Below are 27,986 nucleotides of genomic sequence, written 5' to 3' on the forward strand. Positions count from 1 at the left end.
CTAGTGGGAAGTAAGTCCCTCTTTTTGCACACAGCTGTCTCTGCAGTACTGATGCTGTTACATGAAACATAAAATTACTACAATTTCATGTAGTACTAACTCTCTGTTGCGTCATCCAGCAGAACTGAAGTTGTATTGCATGGTAAGGCTGGAGTTAATAACACATTCCTGCAGTACACTCACATCACAACTTGTCTCAGTTCTGACTTTATGTACAGAACCAAGAAATTGCTGCAGAGTCAGGAAAATGTCACATCAAATTTTCTGCTCAAATTTGAAGCAGATATTTTGTTGAAGTGCAAACTACTCAAAAATCATACCTAAACAAACACCCAAAAATCACATTAAGAAAAAAAGTGTTCTGAAAATCAAGTCTTTCCCCCCAGTTCCACCTCACTGCTGACAATTCACCAAGGAAGTCACCCCAATTAATTTCAGGTTAGTGAACAACAAAGTGAGCAGTATTTCAGCTACAGTTACCCCCAAGCACTCTTTGTCCAGAGCGATTGTTGGGACTGGTTCAGTGCACAGCCTCTTCCCCACCCCTGGCACTGCCATCACCAATCCAGCAGGTGGCCACTTGGGTTTCCTCTGGAAAATACTGGGAGATGGATCATTCTGCTGAGCACAACCAACCGTTTGTTAACGTAGAGACTACTGTAACTACCCTTGCCATGTTTATTAGGCCCCAATCCACAAAAATATTTACATGCATTTTTATCTTTAAGCATATACTTGAATTCTAAATTTAAAGTGTTGTCCTAAGTAGCATCTTACTGTTTTTTCCATCCGTAGGAATAAACGTGTCCTGCATACCCACAGCAAATACATAGGCAGCACAACCCCCATCAGTGTGAGCTTGTCAAGCTCATCACAAACCAAACCCAACAAAAGAAAAAAGGAGCTTTCTTCTAGTGCAGTAAGACTCTGGGTTAAGGACAACATTATAGAAATTAAGATTTTGGGTCTTGAACTGAGAGACTTTTTATTTTTTAATGAATTAAGTAAAAAACAGCAGCAGCCACCCAGAAACAGTCTTGGCTCTAACTGAAGTGAAATTTGAATGTAAATGGTCCTCCTCCAGAACCAAAGGGGTTGAATCCCTGCCACGTGTTCCAGCTCCGGTGGAACGGGTTGTTGCCGCCCTGCTGACTCTCCGCATCCAATGGGTCCTCTCCCGCATCAAACTTCCGCCTCATTTCTGGAGGAAACAAAACCCAGGTGGAATCATGGCACAGTAGTAACAGAGCTTCCCCAGAGTACTTCAGCTGTGTTATAATCTAAATGCAGTCTGCAATAGCACTCAAAGCAGAAGGAGACACACATCCTTGACATAAGTATATCCAGACTTGGTCAATCCTAGAAATCTCTATATGACGTTATCCCTAGAAGACACCTTCAAAATATAATTTTTGACTTTTAACAAAAGTCACTGAATCACAATAAGTACAGATTACATCTGACTTCCCGCAACAGACTGGATACAAGTGTTAGTGTACTGCTTTCTCAACATGGGTAAGGGCAGGAAGGGAAAAAGAGAAGCTGAATTGCTTGTTATGACCTACACGTTTATTTCGACCTTGATGTAAAACAAGTAACTAAAATAAGAAGCCACTGCATCATTACCTGGGTCAGTGAGGACTTCTTTAGCAGCTGCGATATCGATGAATTTCTTCTCTGCTTTCTTTTTTTCTTCCTCACTCTGGAAGTTATCAGGGTGCCACTGGGATGCCAGCTTTCTGTAAGCTTTTATGATTTCTTGCTTTCGAGCATTTCTAGATGGATAAAATTACAGATAACTTCATTTTCTGACTGCCCAAATGCCACACTAATGAAATTTAAAATAAACACTGAGACACCAATTAAGGCCATCAGGAACGTTATGAGGTGCTGTTAACCTTCTGCAAGTGGCATTGAGGACTCTTTACACAAAACAAAGGAATAAAGCTGCAACCTTAAGCAAAGATTCCTCACTCTCTCCTTCACCACCCACATACTTCTCTTGGAAAGATGCTACTGCCAGCAACTGCAGAATATAGTTCTCAGTCTGAGGAATTTGCCGTCAGATGAATAATAAAAAGCAGATCAAATTAGCTTCCAATTAGAAGGACGACCAATACTAGTTCAGAACTTTGCTTGCTCCTCATTAGCAAGGGAAGTTGTTCAGTCAGTCCTTCCAGATCTATCACACTATCTACCACAATTTTTGTTACTTTTAGTAATTGTTGCCAGTCTTCATTTCTTCCCCAACTCATCCATATGACTCAGGGTCATCTATACTAAGAATTTCTTCCCAAAGAATTTATTTCCTCTCTTCTTGCTGTTTTTCCATTCTTTCTAAAGTAATTGTAAACAAATGCCACTTTACAAGCTGAACATTAAAAATTAGTTCGGCAGAAGAGTGAAGATAGCAAGATACAGAAAAAAAATTAACACTCAGCAGAACAAATTCAAGTGATCAGCCCTAGAAGTACTGGTTTAAATAACCACCCTTCACATCATCTCTGGAATTAGTATCTCACCTTTTTACTCCCAGGATTTTATAATAATCCCTCTTCTGTGATTGCTTCAGCATTCTCTGGGCACGTTCCAGCCCTTCCCGAATCTGTTGGTCATTTTCACTATTGGCTTGAGCAGTCTCATAGTCTTTAATAGCTTTTATAAAAAAAGTCAATGAAAAAAGGTTTCACTACTCTACAAACTTCCAGTTAAAGAATTTAGCCACTCAAAAAAACTGAAGCTATGTCATTGCCATACAGAAACAGCAAAACTTTAGTTTCAACATTACATGTGTTGGGACTTTTTCTTAAATTAGAAAATAATGTAATAGAGGAAATTCACTTTCACACATGAATTAGGTAATTTTCTTTCTTTAGGGTCATCATACTTGTGGGAAATGAAGGGAGGGTACCAATGTAGGTCACAACATTCTCTGGACATTACTACAGCCACAAGGATGAACATAATGCATATCCTGGACTGGGATGAAGACACAGAAACCAAGAAGAAAGATTCAGCAATTAGTACTTGAAAAGCTCACTGCACATTAGTCCCACATTGTTGGTCAACTGAAGGATGAATTAACCAGAGTCCTTAAATTAATACTCATTCTTCTCCCCCAGTCTGCACTCAATCAACACAATAGAAAGTCTCTTCCTCTTTAGTGACTAAAAAGACAGATTTCAGACTACCAGTAAGATCATATTGTTAGCAAAAGGCAAATATTGGCTTTTTACACCTCTGCATGCATAATATGCAAAGTTATATTTTAGAGGTTTTTTTCCCAAAGGCATGCTCTCACTTTTATTTCAAGAGTTTCATTTCTCAGGAATGGAGGGAAGAGACGACAATTTTTAAGAAATTTGAGGTCTACGCTTCTTTAAGTAAATTCTAGTATTATTGCAAGTTCTTAAGACACCAAGTAGATATATTCTTTAATTTCAAAATTTATCAAGGGAAGCAAGTTGAAGTCTTTAATAAGACTGCTCTTCTTTCACTGTTGCAATAATCCTCAAGCTCTCTTTCACAGATCCAAGTCTCTTAAGTTTCTCAAGTTAGACAAAGTACTTGCATCAGATTATTTCCAAGCAGATGCTATTTCTCAGCAGGTGTTACATTTGTTTTTCACTGTTTCTGAGCAAGACAGCAGGAAGTGCTAATGAATTTGTATTACCCAGACATCTGATACCACTGCAATCTTGTTTCAGTTACTGAAAAAAAAAACACCCAAAAAGTATTGCCAGAGCCCAAACAATTTCCTAGGCTACTACAAATCAAACGAAATTTCTATTTATTTTCACATCACAGGACATTGCCTTTGCTGCTTAAAGCATTCTGGTTTCTACTTGCATTTTTAATAATTTGTCCAGTCATTAAAAAAAAAAAAACCCAACACAGGAGTGTGCACTAATATCTGTGCTGAATATATGCTATCAAAACTAATAAAAGCAGTGAAAATGCAGGGATTTCATAATACTGCTTTATTACACCAATAATGTTAAGCCCCACTGAACTTCATCTGCTTCAGGTAATACTAGGAGGGGCTAGGAGAACATCCTGCCAAATGCAGCTTAGATTGCTCAGCCTCACTGAGCAATCACCATTCCCACATCACCATGGTGGGAAACCTGCTCAGTGGTCAACTACCTGCCATGACAGTATTAGATTCCTCTTCTTTTTTTCTTAATCAACTCCCTTATTTAAGGACTGCAAGCATTAAGCACAGAGGAAGGTGTTTCAGTGCTGCACACTGCAGAGGGAATGCATCCAGCACATTCTGCAAGTACACATCGGCCTTTCCCTCTTTAATTTTGATGGTACACTTCAGTGTAGGGATTTTCCTCTTCCAGAGAGCTAATTGCTCTCTCCATCTGAGGGGTGAAAGTTGGAAGCAGGTGGAAAAGGATGGCAACTTCATGACCACAAGAAGTTTGCTATAAAGCCAGGAGACTTATTACTAATTCCTGGTATGTCAACTGAGATATTTAATCAATTCTTTTGAGTCACTATTTCTAAAAGCAGTAGTACCTCACAAGCAAACAGAAGAGACACTGCTGCTTCTTACCGGCCTGCTATTTCAGGAAACTTCCTTTCATCCTGCTCCATGACACAAAAGGAAGAACTACTTCCCAATGTCACTTTCAGTTTAAATACTTCAGTCAAATCTAACTCTCATTATTTCAATACAAGAATCTTCATGATCTCTCAAAAGGTAATGATATTGTATCTCTAAACAACTTTGCTGGCTTTGGTATCTTGCCTGAGTTTTTCAAACAGTGACAGATTAATTCTGTATGTGGAATGATGACCAATTTCCCATCAAATATGAGTAACTGCAGACAACCTACATCCATACCAAGACTGTTACAGAAATAACAAAACCACTTTACGCTCTTACTGAAGCCTCTACAGTAGTAGAGTAGGGAGGGGAAAAAAAGAAAATGCAAAAATTAGTATGTTTTGACCAATTTTGAAACAGCAAGGCAGGTTTTTTCCTTTTTTGACAAAACTTGTGCTCTAGATAGATAAGACTCCTGTACTTACGAGGTATGCCAGAAATGGAGTCATTAAACATCTGTCTCCGTAGACAAGCCCTGGATCCCGTGTGATTATGAAGTAATTAAAACCATCTCATGAACACAGCTATACAAAGTGAACTGCATCTTGAACACTTAACAATAATCACCTTCAAAGTTCTGAATTACAAGCACTTTGAAATTTCCTACCTTTAACAGGAAAATAGGTGCCTCCAGCTTGAAAATATTTTTGAGGGAAGAATGAGAATCATTTTGCCCCTTTAAATATGAGAGTACAATTTTAATTGCTCTGGTGTTCTCTATGGCAAAGAGAAACCAGCCATCAAAAGATAAATGAAGACACCTCCAGGCAGATGAACAGTAATGGGCTGCAATGCTGTTGATGGAGGCTCTGCTGGAAGGCAGAGTATAACTACATCCACCTCGCTGCTGTCAAGGGCAGGGCGAACAGGAGATGTTACACAATCTGGAGAAGCACAGTTCTGCTCCAGCATGGTTCTTCACTTGGAACCGGGCTAGGCCAAGCCCAGCATGCACCAGCACAGGAAATATGCTCTCCCAGACCCCAGGTATGTGCTCTGTTTCCTTATATCCTGTAACAGGGAGGCACAAGACCAGGCTGGCTGGCTGCATTTGTGCAGAACCTTGTTAAAAAACTTTTCTTTCTTCCCAAACGCTACAGTTTGAGTCACACTCCCTGGAAGTATTGAAAAGTGATGCAGATATGGCACTTGGAGACACCATGGTTTAGTGGTGCACTTGGCAGCGCTGGGTTAATGGCTGGACTTGATAATCTTAGAGGTCATTTCTATCACTCATGTAAGAGGATGCATTGTACAGAAACTCCATATGGAAAATGCAGCCTCAGGAATAGAATCAATTTACTCTCTGAGCAAGACTACAGAGATCCATGGAAGGAGAAGCAATGGCTGTTACCTTCCTCTGCCCTCAGCACATGCTAGGGAAGAGAACAGTATTATTTCATGCTGCCATCTCAAGACATGAAAATGGAGCTCCTAAAATGGATTTACATTACCCTAGCTCTAATTACCTTTTACTTAAATGCAATTCTCTGACATTGCTGATTATAGAAAATGTCTCTAAGTTGAGTAACCTGCACAGTCTCATAAAACATCCTGAACACAGTCCACTGTTGTAAAGACAACTCTGCTGTAGATAAAACAAGTACATTCCACTTACACTAATCAAGGCAAAATTACCACCAAGTAGTTTTGTAAATCTGCAACTACCAGGTCTAATTAAGGATAACATGGTGTAGAATCCAAGTGCATGTTAGAAAAAAGCCTTTGAAACGCTGACTACATTTTAAACATATACATTAAGCATGTGCCAATGGCATAAAAGTGTACCTTCTTCATACATGTCTTCTAGCAAATAAGCTTCTGCTCTGTCTTTCAGGGCATTCACATTCGTCGGCTCCAGCTGCAAAACTTCTGAACAAAGTTTGATGGCTTCTGTAGCCTGCTGATTCTAGAAATGCAAAAGTAAAACCAAACTCATGTAGTTGTGGAAGTTTTGTTTCATGTTTGTCTTGAAGACATTTAGAGGGAGATAAGCAGAATTACCTTTGATAAGCAGTGACAGATCCTTTCTTTGGCACGAGTAGAATAAACTGGGACTTCTGGTTCAGTTTTCATTACAGACTCATATTTACTGATAGCATCTTCATACCTGTTTAAACCATAAAGCGTAATATCATGAAATGTAATCACTATCTCAGGGTGTTGTGTTTTATTTAAAAATTCTTAAAATCCACAGATTCTCCCATCCTTCTACCAAAGGACCTTCCATTCAATAGCCTTAAAGTTGAGGTGTGAAACAACAGTGCAAAGAAAACTTGCAGGCACTTCAAGAATTACATTCCCATTCCCTTCTCTGTGCTGAGAGACAGAAGAGCAGGTACTAGGCCTGCTCAGGCTTATGCACAAGGTAACAATCCTTCACAATGCACAGCCAAGGGTCTCCAGACTTGCCTCCTGTCCAACATGACACTCCCCTTCAAAGTAAGCATCTCCCCCACTGATACCTGAGATGGACTCAGTTCTGTGCTCACAGTAAGAGTCCACACTATCTGCACACTACAAAAGGTACCTATTCACAGAGGTACAAAAAAGCTCCTTATGCCAGTTTTAATCAGGCAGATGTTTTCTCCTTTTCTTTTCACAAGTCACACAGTCAAGTGTTATTTTGCTGTGAAGGCCTCAAAATGCTAGTTACATGGCTTGAGTGAGAAACAGATTAGAACATCTGCCTAAAAATACAAGAGTGAGACTGAATTCATGGGTTGCTACAAGTTAGAGAAATGCAAGCTCTCAGACTCCCCGAAACTTCGCTGATGCTGTATTAAAAAAGCGAAAAGACTCCAAATTCTGGCTTAATAAAACTGGCATCAGTTCTGCTTATTCACACTCCTGATGTGCTTCATTTAAAAAAGCCACCTTGACAATATCTAATGATTTGTTCAGGGTCCTTACAGCTGGATGTCATGTGCTTGGGAACACAAAATTGAAGTAAAGCAAGAACTACAAGAATATGGAGGCACTACCTATCATTGAACAGGGTGCATGAAAGAAAAAAAAGCTTATCAGTCAGAACCACTTCTGCCATCAAGGCACTGCAGAGTTACTAAGTGGTTTTAGTCTTAAGATATGGTCCTTCCATCACAGAATAGCTGAAGTTGGAAGGAACTCTTAGAAATCTTCTCATCTAACCCCACTGCCAACACAGGGCCACCTCCAGAAATCTGCCTACAGCTGTGTCCAAAATGTTTTTTTATAACTCTCAAGTGGGGAGACTCCAAAACCCCCCTGGACAACCTGCACCAGTGGAAATGAAGCAGTGTAAAAAGCATATCTTATTGTTTCAAGGGAATTTCATGCTTCAGTTTGCACCCACGGGCCTGATCCCATCACAGACCACCACCGAGCAGAGCCTGGCTCTGCCCTCTTTGCACCCTCCCTTCAGGTACGTTGATGAAATCACCCTGCAGCAGAGAAGTCTCAGGGCAAACACTCTCAGCCTCCCCAGCCTTGCCCTGCAGAAGAGAGATGCTCCTCACCTCCAATCTTAGTGGAACTTCACTGGACTTTATCAGTGGTTTCATCTCTCCTGCACTGGGGAGCCCAGTGCTCAGGTGGGGTTCCCATCAGTGCTGAGTAATAATATATGAGAGCTGAAAGCTCCCATCCCTATGTTTGTCTTACTACCTGCTGCAGAAAGAAGTATGCAAAAGGGACACAGTGGCATCAGAAGGAATCAGAATAGAATAGTTGCTATGCAAGTCAATATTTATTTTAATTGTAATTTGAGAGCTCTGCTCAGTACCCACTTCAACTGACACATGCAAAAAGCATCACTTTAATCAGCTCCTCAATCAGTAAGTTGGTGCCTCAATTGTGGGTTTTTTCTATTTTTTTTCCTTTATATAGCAGTGAATACTTACCTGCCTTCTCTGATTAATTCCTCTGCTGACTCAATCTGCTTATTGAGTTTCTTTACTTGCTTATAGAGAGAGAAGCATTGCTTGTGGTCTTGGTCCAGTTTCAGACACTCCCGGACCTCACTTTTCACAGGGAGGTAAGGAGAAGTGGGAAAAAAAAAAACAAAACAAAACAAAACAACACACCTAGGTCACCACATACTATAAAATTTTACCAGGAGACATAATGCAGCATTTATAAACTGTTCAGAATGCCACTTGAGTTCTTCCACAGATCTCTCCCTTCACTCAAATATTAATATAAAGTAAGACCAAAAAGAGTCTTCCAAAACATACAGGGATACTTATCTGGATTTGATTTTAATTCTTTTGTATTGTCAAACACACAAAAGATGAAATGCTACATAAATAACTGACTAAAGAGCTGAAGAGTACCTTTGAAGAAAAAGGCACTCTGTGAAAGAAATTATATTCAGCAGTTATCAGATTAATAGATAGGAAAATTACCATCAATTGTAACTCAGATACATTACAAAATTCCTACATTCAAGTGTATTTTGTGTCACTTGAAATAGAAAGCTCAACTAAGGCGCAACCCTCCTTGATGGAATCTCAGCCAAGCCTGAGGCTGATGTTTCACCGTGAAGAATGTTTAATCAGACTCTGATGAGTGAAAATGTGTGTCAAAATAAACCAAAGTCTGAAAAAAAAACCCCAAAAAACCTCCAGAATGCAGTCATACAAAGGAATAAATGTTACGGATCCCACAGAGTCATCACAGCACAACCACTATGTGTGCTGTCAATTTCAGGAAGAGATTACAAAATCTTATTTTGTTCCTAAGCACAGACAAAAATATCTTACAATTTGAATATAATTAGGCTTTTAAGAGAAAGAAACTAAGGGAAGGACAACAGATAGCACCCAGCACGTTCAAGAGCCACAGAACTCTTTCTCAGCATATCTCATGATGCAAAAATTACTGGTATCAGATAAGAATAAAGGAAAGAGGCTTATCCCTTTCTTTCTGATTCCATTCTGCTCTTCAACAGTGCCCTCAATTGTGCTTTTAAATACCACCTACCCATGAAATCACTGTGCAAAGTGACAGCCACCTCCCAAAAGTCATCACAGAAGTGACCTATGGGCTCACAAGATTAAGTAGGCTCTGGAAAGGGAATGCCTAATGCAAACCAATTAATTTCATGTTTACTTTTGGCCAGCTATAAAACAAAATTTTGCAAGTATAATCACATGCAGTTTCCATCTGCCAGGAAAGAAACACAGGCTTTTTCCATTCTCTTCACCTTATTGAAGTGACTCTGTGGCAGAAATAATATTGGAAGGATTCTGGAGATGAAGGCAGCACATGAGAAACTATGATTGGCACAGAAACCACTTCTGTGCAATAGGAAGAATTCCATCATTTGTGCAGCTAGGCACAGAGCACAAACTGAACAGTCCAGACTGGGCAAGGGCAGTTATCTGCCAGACTGACAAGGGACATATGGGAATAAGACCTCAAATTTGACTCAGTATGAATAAAAGGACAGGGCATTATCAAAAAGTCATCCAGGACTGTCTGCAGGAATGAGAGGCAAACAGCTCTGCACCCCAAGCTCTTCATACTTGGATGCTCCTGTACTTTTTATTTATTCTTAAGCTTGTAACATAACATAGACATCTTCTGTTTGCACCTTAAATTTAACAGAGGTTAAAGGTTAAAAGAAAAATTCCACTGCAGGAAATTCAGAAAAGCATTTCCTTCTAGGAGAAACACAATGAAAACAGCACTTGTAAGCAACTCTGATGGAGAGGGACTCTGGCTTCTGTTTAAGGAAACAAGGTGCCTGGAACCATTGATGGCTGGTCTTGCCAAGAACAAACATGGGTTTCTTCACTGCCAATCCTTAGTTTCTAGAATGGAACTCCCTTTATCAGATCTAGACCATAGCTGATTCTCCATCCAAACCTCACACAAGAGATACTTTGTGATTCAACATTACCTATATAATTATATTTTCTTTCTCAATTATAATGATTAGAGCAAATAGTAAAATTACCTGAGAGATAATTCATGGTCCCCCAGCTGATAATATATTTTGCTGATTTTATAGAAGGCTTCAGTATTATCATTCTTTAATTTGGCAGCAGCTTTCAAGTCACTAATGGCTTTGCTTGGTTCCCCTTCCTTTATGTAACACTCTGCTCGAAGTTCCCGTAGCTCTGCATCCCAAACACAAACCTTGAGAAATCAAAATTAAAGCTTGGTTTTGGTCCATAACACTTCTTTCGCTCCCCAAAAGAAAACTCCCATTTAATTTCACTTTGCCAACTGCAACAGCATAAGGTTCAAGCTGCATGCAGAGCTCATGAAATTAGCATCTCTGCTTCCTGGTGGATGCTGTGATGCACCTGCCCAAATAGAAAAACAAAGGCCTGAAAATTTTGTAAATGATGCAATGAACTCATGCAGAGAGATGAATTAAATCTACTGGCATTGCTTAAACTAGGACAGTCTGTTGAGCCTCCAGGAAAGGATATCAGAATCATAAATTATTGTATCTTCCCAAAAGAATAGAGGTAATGAACAGCAAGGACCAAGCTGTCGGTTGTTCTCCAGGAAGAAGCCTGTGGGTAAGATGCAGCTCCACCAAGTTTGACCTTAATATCTGGATTTTAAGAATAAAGAGAGGTAAAATTGTCACAGTAAGGCAAAACTAATTACTCATGAAGAACTGCCTATCAAAATTTGACTTAGGGAATTAAATCTGTCTAAGTCTTACAAGTTGTTGGAAATGATCTTCTTAGAGGAGGCTTTCCTGCTTTTCCACGCTACCTCCCCATAAACCAATTCCTGCACTGTTGCAGTTTCATCACCAAAAGCTCCAAGGCTGTAAACTCCAAGTCGACAGCACTAATTTGTATGTGCAGAGTCATAGCAGTTAACTGTCTTTTAGTACATTTCTATATGACACACAAAATGCCCACATGATTAAGTTATTTACACTTGTACTATCAGGCTACTTACACCAATTAAGATTCAACTAATATAGCTAACTAAGGAACAAGATGAAAGTTCAGCTAGCTATCTACATTTTTAACTTTGTGGGTTTCTTTTTAATCTTTTTTACTTCATTTTCTCGAGACTAAAACTGTCTGCATATATACAATGAAAAATCCAGATTAAAAAAACCCTGTAACTTCTATACTTGGCAAAACTTCATTGATTTCAGAAAAACTTCTTCCCAGCTTCCCCAAGAAGAACAAATTGTAGAAAAACAGGAAAGTATTATCAATAAAGTTATCTGTAATTGAAGTTTAACTGAAGTACCTATAAGACAGACTATGACTTCTTCTGCAGCTAGTGCTCAGCCCTCTCCTCTCTCCAACACTATTACAGACCCATAGTGCTCAGCAAAACTAAACTGGTTACACCAAAAGTTATTTTCACAGCAGTAAAGAAACTATTAAACAAAAACAAAGATGTCAGAAGCTCTTACTTTCACAGTACCATTTGACTTAACACTTACTGCCAAGATTTCATCAAGAAGAGAAATAGCAGCTCCATAATCCTCTTGCTTGTAGGCAGATAATGCCTGTGAATGTAGGCGCTGCAGCTCATCAGATTTTGTCAGCTGCGTCTGGGCTTCTTTTTCCTCATTATTGCTAGGATTGGATTTGAGCTGCAAACATGAACAAGGAGAGACTCAAATGCTTATTCAAGGATCTCTTTCAGTTCCATAAATAATCATATCATGGAGAACTGCCTAAAGCTGAGAATAAAGTGAGTTCCCAAACTCCACAGGAAGCATTTCTACCTCTGAACTTCAGAAGAAAGAAACATTTTGAGATTCAATGCAAGATGTCAGAAATCAGAGAAATCCAGTTTCTCATGCCTGATCAATCATCACTGGACACATCAAAAACAACAGTCACTGTCCCCCATCACCTGCTGGACGTTGTGGACCTCTTTGTAACCTAATTAATTCACTTTTGCTATCAGCTGTTAAATGCTGCACTCCTCAGCAGCAACAGACAGTGTAATCACGTGGCCTAATTGCATCTCTCCCTTTAAGCACTATACATATTTATTACTTCATAGCAGAAATAAATGAAACATGTTCCAGACAGTTGTTACTGTGAAGTTGTGTTTCTTTCTTACATTTTCCTCACAATAACTGGCTGCAGCAGCAAGTTAAGAGGCTACAACCAGGGAAAAGACTCAGCTGGGCAGTCATGCATTCTGTTTCTTACGTAGTTTTAAACAAGTCTAACATTTTGTCTACAAGGACTCTCATTTCTCTTAACCCCTCTCTCTGAGCAAGTGGAAGTCATTACATTGTACTTGCTTCTTTCATTTAGGCAGGTTTATCCTTTCAAAGAAAAAGTTTAAAAATATCTTTCAGGCAACTTTACTATCACCCAGGAAGATACACGTGGCCAGAGACAATCTCAGCCATTCCTTTGCAAAGCCAGGGAATTTGTAGCTTTACTGTAGCTTGAAAGAAGCACTGACTTCACACTTGCTGCTGATCAGAATGACTTTCAAAATTTAAAAGGGACAAATCAGCATGACTTTTTTTTGTTTGTTTTTAAGTAAAAACTTGTATTATCTTGCATTCTATACATAGAATGTGAGCCGAAGTCACGCAAAGACATCCAGTACTTTTTTCTTTTCTCATTTATCTTGAAGTGGCCACTTCTCTTTTTCTCACCACTAAGTTCTTGAAAGACATGTATTTTGTTCTTATGTCTCTAACATAATTCAACTTCAGCCCTCAGATGTCCTTTACCAGAATTTCCCCTGCTTCTACCACTAGAGTATATGAAAGGAAAGAGCCTAAATGCTATACCAAAATTATGCACAAGTCCCACACTTTGTCTTCAATTCCTCTTTAAAAATCTTGAGCCCTATGCAATTTTTTATTTCACCTGGCAAAAGTCAAGTTGTACCTAGACCTGAAAATTCTCCTTTATTCCCTATGTTGTCCTTCAGCAAGAGGAGAGGAATGTGATCAAAGAGTTTTCTTTCTTTGTAAGATTCCCAATGTAAGCCTCACAAAGCTTTTCTTCTGGTTAGAACTCTGCCAACAAGTCCTTGATGCTGTGCATCCACTCTCTCCCTAAAATCTGGAGCTTGTAGCAGAGGCAAATTTCTACTCCTGTAATTTCAAAAAATACCAAGTCTACAAAACTCTCTCAAGTTCTGCACTCCTTAGATCCAGCAGACTTGTCTGATTTCTTCCTTAATTTCTCAGCATTTCCTCCTTAAAAATGAAGAGCCTTTGGTATGGATAAGCCTTACACTTCCATAAAAACCTCCAACACCACACTCCTTAGACTCAAGGCATGTTCCTTATAATGTATTTGGAGAAAATGTCAGTGCAATTTGAAAAACAATGTTTCAGTCATGGAGACAAGTCCAACAGTAACCAAGACCATTCATTTAGTCAATCATCCTAGGTAATTTTAGGTAGCACAACATGTCCAGTTAAAGACAGGGAAATTTCTCAGGGTATCATTCAAACAAAAGTCATTGAGTGTGTGCTACAGTATGATGCTACACTCATAAGCTCCAAAATAAGTACTAGCATATTGCTATGATGTTTAAATCAGTAACATTAACTAAAGCAAAAAGAAGCCAGCTCACTCAGTTTGTGAAAAACATCCTGAAGGGAACTGAGGAAACCTCCATGGTTTGTGGTATCTAAGAGCAAGACATCCATGCACTCAAGGACAGGGCACAGATGAAAGCCCTGCACTGGTAACATATCAGGTAACACAGCTAAAATGTCAGACAGATGAAAAAAAAAAACCCAAGGAAATATTTAAATACCTTTCATTCTTTAGCTCGGAAGCTACAGATGATCACTGTAGCATAGAGGAATGTATTTGGAAATATCTAATGTTATATTTAATATCTCAGATGGGGTTAAGAGAGCCTCAAACAGCCAACTAGACTGCCTAGCAACTTAACCCAATTTGATTAACTTACAGTGCCATAAGATGGCCTCTCCCACCTACATCCAAAACAGCACCATTACACATAACAACCAACCATGGAAACTGTTGCCCAATGTATTTTGCAACAGGCAAGGGTTTAGATGAGCAAGCAATTTGCAGATATACAGAGCTCAGTCTCTTAGTCTTGGCTGACACCTAGTGGAAATAGAAGCAGTGCCTTCAGTGTCGAGCCTTGAAGTGTTTCTTCTTCCAAGGCAGACAGAACTGCCTATTTAGGACACCTCCATTTACAGGATTTATTGCAATAAATTGCACTGTGTTACAGCTGGTCTTAAAAAGAGACTAGAATTTGAAAGAAATATAACAATTTCATCCTTTCCTCACTTTCTAATAGACAAGGAGGAAGTTCTGCTCTAATTCTGTACCTTCTGTAGAATTCACCAACTCAAATGCTTTTATGAGCATTTCCTCTGGAACATAAGCAGAGTCACTGACAACACTGAAAGGCACATACACAGGGCTGCCAGGATTTGCATTGCTTTTGTCACCTTTCCAGAAGGCCTTCCATCAATGACAGTATGCCAATATCCCTTTTATTTTCAGTCAAAATCACATGCTTACAGGTAAAATAAACATTCCAGGGCTTTCATGGCTTGAGGCCCTGGGCACAAATGTTGATGCACCCTCAGATCTGTCCTGCTGGCTTCTGTTAATCAGAAACCACTAACCCAAACAGAAAGAACTTGATATTAAAGCATATGAACACTAAAGCAAAGTTGTAGCAGAGAAATAATTACTATTCATACAGCATGAGCAACAACTTTGTAAAATCACCACAGGAATTCTGCTTACTCCTTGTTTCATGTGGAAACCCTGACCCATGTAAAACATTTAATCAGCTTGATTCATCTGTAGGCCAAAAGGAGAGGTGTCTAGCTTAATATGAAGGCATAAGTCTGAATCACACCCTCTAGCCAAACCTCATGGTTAATTTCAGCCAACAGGAAAGTACAGAGTACAAAAAAAAAAAAAAAAAAAGCTAAAAATAACACATGAAGGCTGAATCTCAAGAGGCTCAGCTCCCAAAAAGGAATACTGTATCCTTTGCAGCTAGGCATTTCCACTGCCTGCTCTCACACTAGCACTGCCTCACAAGGCAGTCGGTGCCAATATGCCAGAGAGGGCAGGAATATACAGACAAACTGCTCAACAATCAGTCACTTAAAGATATTTAGGGTGCTCACCATGAAACCTTCTCCTGATACTATGAAATTATATAGAAAAAATGTGAATATATGAATTTTCTTTCCACATTAAAGGACAGGTTTATTGTTTTATATAAATAGTTATAACGTTTTTGTAAGTTCTACACAAAGCCACTGGTCTGACAAGCTGCGAAAGTTTACCTGTCATCCTTCCCTCCATTCAGATGGGCTGAATTTTTCTTGCCTTCTCTCCCTCAAAAATGACTGCATCTCCTAAACTATTGAGACCCCTTTCAAGGAATATACTACAAGAGAAGGAATGAGAATCTGCAAGATTTAGAAAATAAGGAAAATATCTCAAAGAAATAGGTATTTTACTTAAAGATTTCAAGGTATGTAGCACAATTTAGCCCACTCCACACACGAACAATTTAACCTATTGCAAATTACTACTTTAGTATTTACTCATTTTGCTTGAATGTATTGTACTTAACTGAAAATTACGCTCTTCAAAACAGACCACTCTGAGTATATAGACAATGTTGTTCATAGAACAAAGGAAAATAGAAGTCAGATTAAGAACTAATATGCTCGTTTCCTAAATTAGCTTCTGGGAAAAAACTCTGTTCTACTTCAGACTTAAAGCCTGATTGAGTATTGTAACTATTTGACTGGCCAAAATCAGCAAATAAATTTTTGCAGCAGGTTTGGCAATAGGAAAAGAAATTTTACAGTTGACTGGAGAAACAATTCCATATGCAGCATTAAGCAATACTTCAAGAAACAGTAACTGCCAAGAGACGCACACAGAGACTCCCAATGAACCCTGCCACTGCATAAGTGTTACTGCAGCAGCTGTGTCCTCAGTTAATCCCAGCTGAACGACTCCCGCCCACCTTTGCCGACAGCGGGGCTGCGCTGCTCTCAGACCACACACTCCTAAGGAACTCCCTGAGGAAGAAGCAGCCAGAGGTGCCATTGCTACATCAACGTGAGAATAAGCAGAGCTGCTGGAGCTCTGCTACAGACACAAGAACTGCCTGGTGCACTTCTACCTGCAAGAGCCACTCCTCACAGCTGTCCTGCAGAACATACAGAACAACCACTCCAGTTTTGTCATCCACACTTCCTAGTAAGATTTCCATTAAACAGCTGCAATCTGGACCACACAACTTCTTTTTTCATCAGTCTCTTCAGAGACAGCCAACAAGACAGCATCTGTTACTTTGCAAATTTTTCTTATTTTCACTAAAGGGACACACCAGCTGTTCAAACTAGCAACTCTTGAAGAGCAAGCAAGAATGAAGAATGTATCTTATGTATACTCATATTTACATGAATTTTGTGCAATAGAGAGGAAATCTAGATTCACATTCATTGAGAGCTTTTTTTTCTGGGGTTAGATCAGTTTAGCTTTGCAGTATAGGGCTGAAATGCACAAAATACCCATCAAAACTAAAAATAGCCCAAGTGAGTTTTAGGTGGGTAATATCCAACTACTTGTAGCTGGAAGCTGCACAATTCCTGATCATGAAGAGAAAGTACTGTCAGATATGCACAAACATGGAGAACTCTGCAGATTAGGAGACAGAGGGATGCCACTGAAATGTACTGACTTAACTGCTCAGTGGCTAAACTAACAGTCAACAATTCTTTTGCAACAGGTAAAAAGAGACAGGAACCTGCAGAGGTTGATCCATGATGCCCCTAGTGACTTCCCCGGGAGACATCAATACGGTGCTGTAAACCAGAGTTCAACTACATCACTATTTTCTGAATGTAGGCTGCTCCCTTCAGCTACCAGTAAGCAGAGATCATGAAGTATCAGGAACACACAAGAAAGACTTTCCAAAGTGCTCCTTTGTTTCAGACAACACTCCATTTCATCTGCATCGCTATACTGCAACTTCACTGGTCATTTATTCATCCAAAGGTTGCTTAGCTACTATGCCTGCAAAGTACAGAAAGACAAACTCAGGCCTAAATAGCACATACTCTATAGAGCATCAGAGTTCAGATGTGACCTTGGCTCAGAAGCCAGTCTTAAAAAGCAGTGATGTAGCTCCACACTGGTCTCCAACTTACCACATTTTTAAAGTCATCCTCTGCTTCATCAAATTTTCCTTGCTTAAGTAGTAAGTGTCCTCTTTGTAATCTTGCCTGAAAGGAAACATAACTTTTTATTTACAAATGGGAATTGAGCAAAGTATGAACACAAGTTTCATTTTAGTATAGCTAACAAGCTGAAACGGGGATCAAGACACCCATTCTTTGTCTTTTTGATTTAATAATGTTCTTATAAGGCCTCTTCAATGGCAAAGGACTGCTCTGCACCAGAACTGAGGGACAAAAAGCAGACAATTTTTATGATAAGAACTCACGTAAGAAGTTTCACAAATCAGAGTGAATGGGACTTTACACCACTTTCCTGATTATAACTGCTTACATATTAAATAGCACAAATAATAAACAATTCACACATTTAATTATTTAATTAAACTCTCAGAATAATAGAAGCTACATTAAAAAAAAAAGTCAGTGATTTAGAAGACTTTGATTTCTAATATGAATATTTTCATACAACAGTGACTTTAACATTTGCTCATTTGTTGTCAACTATACAGGACATACCACTGCCCACAAAAAAGAGGCAAGAGAATCAGTTGGAGAGGACTTCAGCATCAGTTTCCAACCAGCAAGGCAGTCTTCACATATAGTATATAGAATGGAGAAAGGGGTAAGCAGATCTAAGCTTGCAATAGTCACACAGGAATGCAATAAGATTAGGACAGTTACTGCAGAGAACAGATACCTCAAATCTAACACAGATAAAGACAAAAAAACCCCAGAGGCATCTGTGTGCTTTCTTGTCCCAAATGGCAAAGCCTTGGTGAACAGAATGACCACAAGTGAGAGAAATGTTTAGTATAAATCCATGAACTTAGTTAAACTAGTAGTTGTTCAAATAACTATCTAGACTGTACTCAACATTGTTGCAAATTATGGCACATACACCATTGCTATTATTTGACCCACTTTAAAGCCCTCTGAGGATAATGTATTCTCTATTCCTGTTGAGTAAAGTCTGAAAAAAAATCCAAACCTTCTTTGAAGCAGTTTCTTTTTTACACTTGAACAATCTTCAGTTCCAGTAATACTTACTGATGTGAAGTCCTGCTTTAATTCAACCACTTTACTTAAATCACGAATTGCTGCTTTAGATTTGCCCATGGCTAAGTACACTGTGGCTCTTCTGTAATAAGCAATGTAGTTCTCAGAGTCTCCCTCTGCAAATGAACAAACAGTAATCAGAATACTATCTCAAAGCTACTGAAATTTCTGGTACAATGGAACTGTAATAACTAAAAATAAATCACCTGACTTTTAAGTCCCTGGAAACAATGGTATACATTAATAAGACATAAAATTTGCAACATTATGCAAGTATTTTCTATGCAGTTTAATTATTTAACAATAAAGATTACACAAATACTGTAAATGCCAAATAATTGAGAGTGAGGGTCAAATATGCATGTGTTCTTCAGCTTTATATGGGAGAACAGCCTCTAGGTACTAATGCTTTACCTCCAGCTGCAGGCCTACATTTGAAAGCACATTAATGCATCATTTTCCAGCCCAGGTGCTGATCACCACATTGGATACATGCAAATACTCCCAAAATTACTAATATGTTAGTGCAATGTCAACACAGACACTAACTCCTTATATCATTCATTGAAGTATCAGCAACTTCTTTCCTTAGTAATAAAGTGGGCACCAACACTCCCTCTCACCAGCAAACACACACACACACTATCAACATGAAGGCTAACTTCAGGGCCCACACATTCCATGCTGTCTCCTGGTCAAAATTCCAAGATCCAGCAATTTGAACACTCTCCAAGCTAGCACATACTCCTGTACCAGAGGCTAACATCAGTCTCTGAAAACAAAAATAGTATTCTTAATATTCTTCTGTATGCACTATTTCACAGAAACAGGTGACAGGTACTGTGGGCTCTCAAGGAAAAGTAACCCAATGTTGAATACAGAAAATCTTTTATTATGCTATTAAAAACATAATAATCAATCCAGAATTTGCAGACAAGAACATCCATATCTGAGGAACAGAAGTAGTATTTTTCCTCCTCATATCATTTGAGGTTGAACTTCAAAGTAAATGGAAGAAATAGCACCACCAAAAATCTTATGATCATCAACAAAGTTTCATAGCTGGCCACCTCCATTACCAAGAAGAAGCTATCTGCACTCTTCCTCTACAGTATCTTGGCTGTGAAGATGCTAATCTCCAGAGCTGAAATTTAATAGGCACTGCCATGCTGTATGCCTCTTTGTATGTCAGCATTAAACATCAAATAAATTAAACTGTTAATACCCCTAAAAAAAAGGCAGCACTGAGTCCTAAAAGTGAAGGCTAGGTACAAATCGACAGCTGAAATTAAGGAACTTGATTAATACACAAAGGATGAAAGGTAGGAAAAAGCTAACATAGAAAGCACATTCCAGCACCAGATGATTTTCTGACACATAGTTTTGCCTCAGCACTCCAGCAACAGTAATGAACAGCAATTGACACCCAGACAGAAGGCATAAGCTGGGATGGAAGAAAGAGTTGAAAATTTAACTGAAGAGAGGTAATATGGACAGCAGTTCTCATCTATTTCAGATGTTTGCAAAAAAAACCAAAAATAGACTGGCTGAGGCAAGACAGAAAAATCTATTTACTTCACAGTCTACAACGATGCAGTACAGCCAGGAAAGTATTCTTACCTCCTCACAAGCACAGTTGGCAAACCATGCTTAAAATCTTTTCAAAAAGGCAAAATCCAAAGAAGGCTGATGAAAATGAGGCAATCGGGCTAAAATCAGCATCCAAATAAGAATCCCATAAAGGTCACAAATGAGGTGGTCACACCATATTTCTACAAGCTGCTCTGGCACAGCTGGCAGAGCAGTGGGTTTCACCCATGCAGGCACCTCACAGCACTGCTGCCTCTACAACACCACCAGGACCTGCACAGCCACACACTGAACTGGTCTCCTCATCAGTCCAAGTCCAAGTTTGCCAACCAGTTATAAAGGAAAAAAATCAGGCTGTAGCACTAACTGTGCACTGACCCCACAGAAATGCTTTGGCAGTGACATACAAACCCAAGGAGTAACGGACTGCCTCTAGGTGGAACAAGAAACTTCCATAACAGAAAAAAAGGAAGTTTCCTCCTCCATTCTCTCTATATAAGGGAAGTTGATCTTGGAGAATGCAAAGAAAATATTAATAAGTCAGAAGAAACCCATGTTTCCTTTACATCTCACTATTAAACCAAGGCATAAATTAAAAAGTATCAACAGTACAACTCATCAATGTATAACATCTTAGCAATATTCTTTTCACGGAGAAAAAAAATGCACTCGTACACGTTATAACAAAGTCCAACAACTTAAAACAGTACCATGCAATTAAGAAACTGTAGTGTTAACGGACACTGCTTTTTATTGGTGCTGTCTCTATGCTTCAATTAAAGGATTTTAATCAGCTAAGTTGCTTTAAAATTCTTAAAAGCAAACATTTAACTTCTCAGTTTGCTGAAAATGCAGAATACCAAACAAGAACAGACTGACTATCTGACTACAAGAGAGGGAAAATTTTGCTCTCCACAGCCAACTCAGTATCTCAAACTTGCAGCATCAGTTTCACTGAGATACCACCTACTTTAAGATTTAATTAAGAAAAAAAAAGAAGAGAGAGAGACTATTTTAAACATTGAATTTTTTACAGCACTGGATAGGAGAAAGCATGGATAAAGTCAGCCTTTCAAAGACATACTCATACTTTGAAAAACATCATAAAGATGAAACCTGATCTTGATGAGATTAGACAGACAGGGAATACCTCATCAAATAATATCAGTCAATTATAATTCCTTTCATGCAGCTAGCTTCTAGAACAACAGTGACTGAAGTGTTTATGTATCGTGTAGTTAATTTAACAGTTTTCTTTTATCAAAACCAAAGCATAAATATTCTACTGCATCTCTGCTGGCTTCTGTCCAAACTGCTGTATAAAGATATCCCAAATTCTGTGATTCATGGAATGCAATTTGCAAGAAAGCAGGATATTTCATGAAGCAAACAGTGGGAAGAAGCCACCCAAAGGTACTTCAGTACAAGAGTCACCTCCCTGAGATACATACCTATGGCCGCATGAAAGTGAGACAAAGCATCTGCCAGCTGCCCAGCAGCCAATAACTTCTTCCCCATTTCAAGTTGTTTTTCTACTTCTGCATTTATTCCACACTCAGCTCCTTAAAGAAAAACAAAAAGATGAAGGTTCTGAATGAACAGTTTTTGATTACAGCAAACACATACAGTGATAATACAATACATGGAACAAACCATTATTGACAGAGGCAGAAGTCACATGCTCCTGCACTTCAGGTAATCTCAGAGGTCTTTTCCAACCTAAGGGATTCTGAGATTCTGTAAAGCACCCTGCAGTCTAATAACCTCACAGCATGTCCCAGTTAGGATGTGTCAAAGCACCAAAGACATTGCTTTGCACCCCACTGTGACAAGGCACCAAATACACACCCACACATTCAGTAACATACTCTGACTGTCAATTTCAGAAGCATCTGGAAAGGACTCGTAACACACATATGCAGCAAACACACACAGGTTCTAAGTTAAAATTCATGACCCTGATGGTAACTTCATACTTAACTGAGAACTGTTTGGCCATTAGAGATTGGCTTCTCATCTACTACACTTGTCTCATCTTTATAATTTCCAGGGCAAACTTCTCCAGGACTGCAAGTTTAGACAAACAATTAAAATTCTCAATCCTTTTTCCTTTAACCAGTAGCATGAAAACCATAGTAAAGTGGTAAGTCTTTGAAGTGCCAGTTTGAGTTTAAAGCTGCTGCTCAGCCAACTGGGAAAGACTATTGAGAAGAAATGAGCAGCCAAGTGCAGGTACATGCTGTACGTACATCAACTCAGCAACAGCTTTTCCCTTTGTCCTGCTTCCTGCAGTCTTCAGATCAGGGCAGAATTCCACTAGAAATTACCCACCAGCTTATGACTATTAAAAAACTGTCACACTAGAAAAAAATCTCATTTATTAAGAGGATACCCTATGCCTAGATTTAAGCAAGGCAACATTGAAATCCTGGATAAGCACATTATATTAAAACCCAATGATTTATAACTTATTTCAGTCAGGTTTTGCACTGAGCTGATTCAGACAGGCACTTTAAATACAAAAATGCAGCAGCATTCCAGAGTTGTTTTTTAGAATCCAAATAAAAATGTTACAGTACAACTGATTGAAGGAAAGTATATTCAAACTTCTCACAATGAAAGGTGGTTAAACCACAATGTATTTGTAATGAACAAGCAGCAATTTCTTACCACCAAATCATCACGACTTTAGATGTAGGAGCTCTCAACACCTGGGACCTTAATTTATTTTTTCCTTTCTACACCATGATACAGCTCATAATTCTTTTAATTCCGCATTACAAGAAAATCCTTGAGCTGTCTCTACTAAAATGAACAAAATCCCCTCTACATCCACTAGAGAAAGTTCTATCTGCTAGAAGACTGACAATAAGTCAGCACACTGGATTCAAGGGCTCAACTCAATTATTTGTTTTAGAACAATGACAGAAAGCAATTTTTTTTTAATTAATGGAAATTACTTCATGAAGTCCCAAATTTCCAGTGAATACTTTTTGTTTAAGTAGATGGAGTTAAAACTGCCTACATGATCAGTAATGATTATTTGAGGATCTTACTAAATGATTTATTTTAAACTCAATCCTAGGCATATAAAAATGTATTCCCATTTTATGTGTCGAATTTGCAGCAAAAAAGGACATTCTTGCTTGACCATTTCCCTTCACTAGTTTAAAGCTCCAATCATCAAGTAGTCCAGTGTCCTTTAAAATGACAAAGCAAGTACATGAAACAATAAAAAAACTAAGAACTGAAAAAAAGCCTCACCAAAAATTCCCCTGGCTTTGGAAGTATGCTAGCAGTAAAGCAGGTATAAAACTATAAACAGACTGAAGTATTTAACATGACCTAATACCAACTAAAAACTCTTAAGTTTCATCCCTCCTGTTTCCCCACACACAAATACCTGAAATCTTTCAAAACTTGTCAGCTGGGAGTGGTAGCCTAGAATTGGGCTATAAATTGCTCTTTGATGAACTTTCCATCTACCCAAATATGGCATTCAATTCCCACAGTCTCAAGCATCCTTGTTTTACATTCAGTCACATCAGGATAGCTCCAAGAACACATTTTGCCACATTAAGATGTACCTACACAATTTAGTGTCTTTCAAACATGTTGCGTACAGTTTTACAGTTACATAATACCTTAGGTGGAAGAGCCATCTTTTCCCTTGAAAATAATGAAGACAATTTCTCAAACAAATGAGAAAGGTGCCCACTGATAGCAAACAAGTAATAAAAGCAGAAGCAACATGGATAAATAAAGAAGCAAATTGTGAAGTCCTCTAGATTCCCTGTAAAATACATTAAACTATACATTAAACCTCAGCTCTGCAAGTTGCTGAGCATCCTAAACTGGTGCATGAATCTCCAGGAGCAGCCTGCATCATCAGCCTAACCACGATGAAAAGTGACATTTACCATAACTTCTCAGGAACACTCTGCACTGACCCAATGCTTGAGCTGTTTATTCACAGAAATCTATGCTTATTCATCTTCTGGCTGTAGGCAAACAATTGCTCTAAATAAAGCAGCCCACAGTAGACATCTGAAAATTGATAACAGAAGCACAGGAGTCCAAGGACTCCAATTCTCTGCAACCTGTTTGGGTACCTATGCACTCTTTGCTCTGGGAATGAGCCTAAGAAGTAAAATTCAGCTGGAGCAAAAAAAACACCAAACCCCCACCCCACAGAGCTCCTTACAGCAGATACACACTGGTGAGCTGGATACTACAGGCCCAGTTCAAGAAGCTCTGCATGCTCCACCAGAAACTAAATTCACCCAAGAGATATGCAAGCTTAAAATTTATTTTTAAAAACTTTCATGCATTTTAATTTGCATATAATTTCTAAAGACTGCCTAAGTGTTAAATATTCACCCTGGGCCTCAAACAAGCACGCACATGAGCTGTTAAATCAAGTCAAATATTCTGGGTAAATTCAGAGTCTGGAGTCCTTGCAAGTCTGGGGCAAGAGTCTAAGAGTCAAAAAAAAAAAAAAAAAAAAAAAAAAAAGCCAAAACAACACAAAGAAACCAAACAAACACAAACCCCCAGACTATTTCCATATAATTGGTACTAGCCCTGACAATTGTTCAAGGAACAACAACCAGGAGGTGCAGGGAAGACAAGCAGGTGCAGCTAACCTGTTTTTCCAGTTAAATACACTCACTTCAAATAAATTGTAACTTCCTGGCAGGATTTTTGTTTTATTAGGGTAATTGGTGCTAATATGTAGGCACCTAAGTCTTCAAACTTGAATCATATCCCTGTTTAATCAGTCCCATCCGCACTGCAAAGAACTCAAGAAAGCCCTGCAACCTGAGCACAGTTTAAAAATGTTGCATTTGTCTACACATTCCTGTATTCCCAATGTAGAATTTCCACCTACTTTTTCCTAAATCTTGTTCCCAAGCTGAGTAACAAGATTATGAAAATAAACAGAATTAGTTCCTGCTGTGTACCAAAGGTGGTTGTTTCAACGATAAAGCAGCAGCATTCATGTCATTAATCCTAACTGCATTCATCTAAACCTTTATTTTTTCCCCATAGAGGAACTTAATGATTGCCTTATCTTGTCAGGAGAGTCTGCTTTTGCAACATTTTTGTTATCAGAATGACCCCAAATCTCAAGTTCGCTGTTATTTTTCAACAGTTTGGTTTTTGCTTTAGGAGCATTTGCTAACACGATTTTCAAGAATTACACTGAACTGAGTAAGATACAAACAAGCACCAAGAGTTTCTGAAGCAACATTTCTGAGGTTTACAAGGAGCCTCAGAGCATACAGTAGAGATGTGTGCAACTTCCACCCATCAAGTTTTCACTCCCTCCGTTTGCAAAGGAAGTTGGTAAACACAGCAAAGACCGGCAGACAAGAAAAGCCCCACCCTCGAGTAGCCTTTGTATTTGGGGCCAAGAAAAAAAAGCACAAAAAAGCTCCCAAACTTAGGGGGGAAAAAGGTGAGGGGAGAAAAAGAAACACTTAATGCTTGAGGTCTGCCAGTAACTGACTGGGCTCTGTATACTCAGAGCCCATTTACTCTTCCCCATATTACATTTCCTTTCTCCTGCTACTAGGAAGGAGAGGGGGGAAATGAACAACACTCCTTTATTCCTCCTCAGCCACCTCTTTTTGTTGTGATTAGTGGGGACAAACAGCAGTGAAGAATGAATCTTCCCAAAAGAGGATCTGAGCCAAATTCATCACAAATGGAGGTGAAGAGGAGGAATCAAAAACGTTTTTACTAAGTGTATTTACCAGCCAGATATAAATAGTATTCCTTGCCATCAACTGTGAGATACAAAATTAATACAGAATGACTCTTCCAGATTCATGAATCAGATGACAAAAGGCAGACTTCTATTATCAAGACATCAAGATACAAATTTAAATGTGACTATGAGCACCTTTTGAGCTCAAATACCAGTAATATATGTGAGGGTAAAAATATCTAGATACTTAAATAACATAACCCCCACAAAAAATTCTCTACACATTCTGAAAAATTAACTCCTGAACTACGAAGTTAGTGAATTCAGTAATTAAGATCCAGTACTACCATTTCTCAGTTTATTACTGTACTCTACATCTTTATTAACTGAAGACAATGTCTCCCAAATCAGGAAATATGCTAAGCCCAAATAGCCATTAAACCACACACTTGAAATAGGTTGGCAGCTCTAAATTAAGAATCCTCAGCAGGAGCACCACATTCTAAGGGGGGGGGGGGGGGGGGGAAACACAGTATACTCTGGCAAAAGTTACTATTTGTCTTCTAATGCACCAGAATGCATATTAAAAAAAAAAAAAAAAAAGGCAACTTGACACCTCAGTGCGTGGTCTAATGCAGGGTGTCTTTCCCACAGTCTGTTCCTGTTGCCACCAGACCAGCTGAACTATTTAATTTAGTGTATCAATTGAATTTTTATTAATGTTAACCTATATCTTCCTTAAGCCCATAGGCTTTTTCTGACTACTGACAGCTTCAGTTCTACTTCCATCTGCTACTGGCAGGTAAAGAATATCCCTCAGGTGAAACCCTGACTGTAAGCACCATTCTACACCAGTTAGAAACTTAACAGCAGCCTGTGAATAGAAGTCTGGCTACACAGGTGTTGCTGGCAGGATCCTATGAAAGTAAATAAGCTACACAAAGCACAGATAAGCTGAACTTTAAATATTAATGGTGAGAGGTGAAAAAAAAAAGAAACAAAACCAACAAAAAACCAACAGAAACCATAACAACAAAACAAAAACAGAACCAATTCAACGCAACCATCAAAAGCCTCAGCGAAGCTCTAAGTGTGGTTCTAACACTGGCTGCGGCTGAGAAGGGCAACTGGAAAAGCCTTTGAACTTCGGAACTACACGAAATCCACACGGGAGTGGGACATTCAGGGCTAGCACAGAAGGCCACTGCTGTCACCCAGCTGCACTCGAGGACACCAGGGCACCCGCGGCCTGGCAGCGGCGGGCGGCAGCCCCAGCCCGTCCGGGAGCAGGCCGGGCAGCGCACACACAGCGAGCCGCCCCCAAGATCTCACACTCACCCCAGCAGGTCACGGCAGCGGCCGTGCCCTCGTTCCGCACCCCTCGGCACAGCCCCGAGCGATGGCAGCGCCGTACCTCCCTCCTCACACCCCTGCCCGAAATATGCCCCCCCTCAAGACGACACGGGCCCGGGGAGCCGGCGGGGGGGTGTGGGGTGTGCGCCCCGCCGCCATGGCGGACACCGCGTAGCCCCGGCAAGAGGGACGGAGGAAGGGAGACCAGCCCCCGCCACCACGGCCGAGGGCCCGACCCCGACGGGCCACGGCACAGCCCCCCTCGCAATGCAGCCCCACAGGGACCCCGGCCCGGCTCACCCTGGTACTGCAGGTCGAGGAGCACGAGCAGGAAGGGCAGCGCGGAGCCCAAGCGCCCGGCAGAGGCAGCGGGGGACACCATCTCCTCCTCCGTCGCCGCCCCCGGTCCCGACAGTGGCGGCTCCGGGCCGGGCCCAACCGAGCGGCGGCTCCAGCTCCTCCGGGCAGGGTCGTGGGCGACGCTGATTGGC

The 27,986-nt window shown here is 39.7% G+C and overlaps 1 protein-coding gene across 1 annotated transcript; it reads right to left on the bottom strand.

The window, feature by feature from the left end:
• Positions 1–959: 959 nt before the first annotated feature.
• DNAJC3 (DnaJ heat shock protein family (Hsp40) member C3) lies at positions 960–27,965 on the bottom strand. The gene is made up of 12 exons (XM_058044883.1): positions 27,796–27,965; positions 21,881–21,991; positions 18,831–18,955; positions 17,754–17,828; positions 12,030–12,182; positions 10,560–10,741; positions 8,500–8,619; positions 6,623–6,728; positions 6,407–6,527; positions 2,523–2,655; positions 1,627–1,775; positions 960–1,201 (listed from the first exon to the last, which is right to left on the bottom strand). Exons 1-12 carry the CDS (start codon positions 27,875–27,877, stop codon positions 1,044–1,046), a joined length of 1,515 nt encoding a protein of 504 aa, XP_057900866.1. The 5' UTR covers positions 27,878–27,965; the 3' UTR covers positions 960–1,043.
• Positions 27,966–27,986: the final 21 nt, after the last annotated feature.

Source organism: Melospiza georgiana, chromosome 2 (assembly GCF_028018845.1).
Source record: "Melospiza georgiana isolate bMelGeo1 chromosome 2, bMelGeo1.pri, whole genome shotgun sequence".
In the NCBI taxonomy this organism is placed as follows: Eukaryota; Metazoa; Chordata; class Aves; order Passeriformes; family Passerellidae; genus Melospiza; species Melospiza georgiana.

Bases quoted from the DNA above. Each gene is read 5' to 3' on its own strand.
- DNAJC3 (XM_058044883.1), bottom strand. From the start codon at position 27,877: ATGGTGTCCCCCGCTGCCTCTGCCGGGCGCTTGGGCTCCGCGCTGCCC. The intron at 12,183-17,753 runs GTAAGTTGGAGA...TCATGTTTGCAG, and splicing joins AGGATGACTTTAAAAATGTG to CTCAAATCCAATCCTAGCAA. The intron at 2,656-6,406 runs GTACACTTTTAT...TTTTTATAAAAG, and splicing joins AGAAGACATGTATGAAGAAG to CTATTAAAGACTATGAGACT.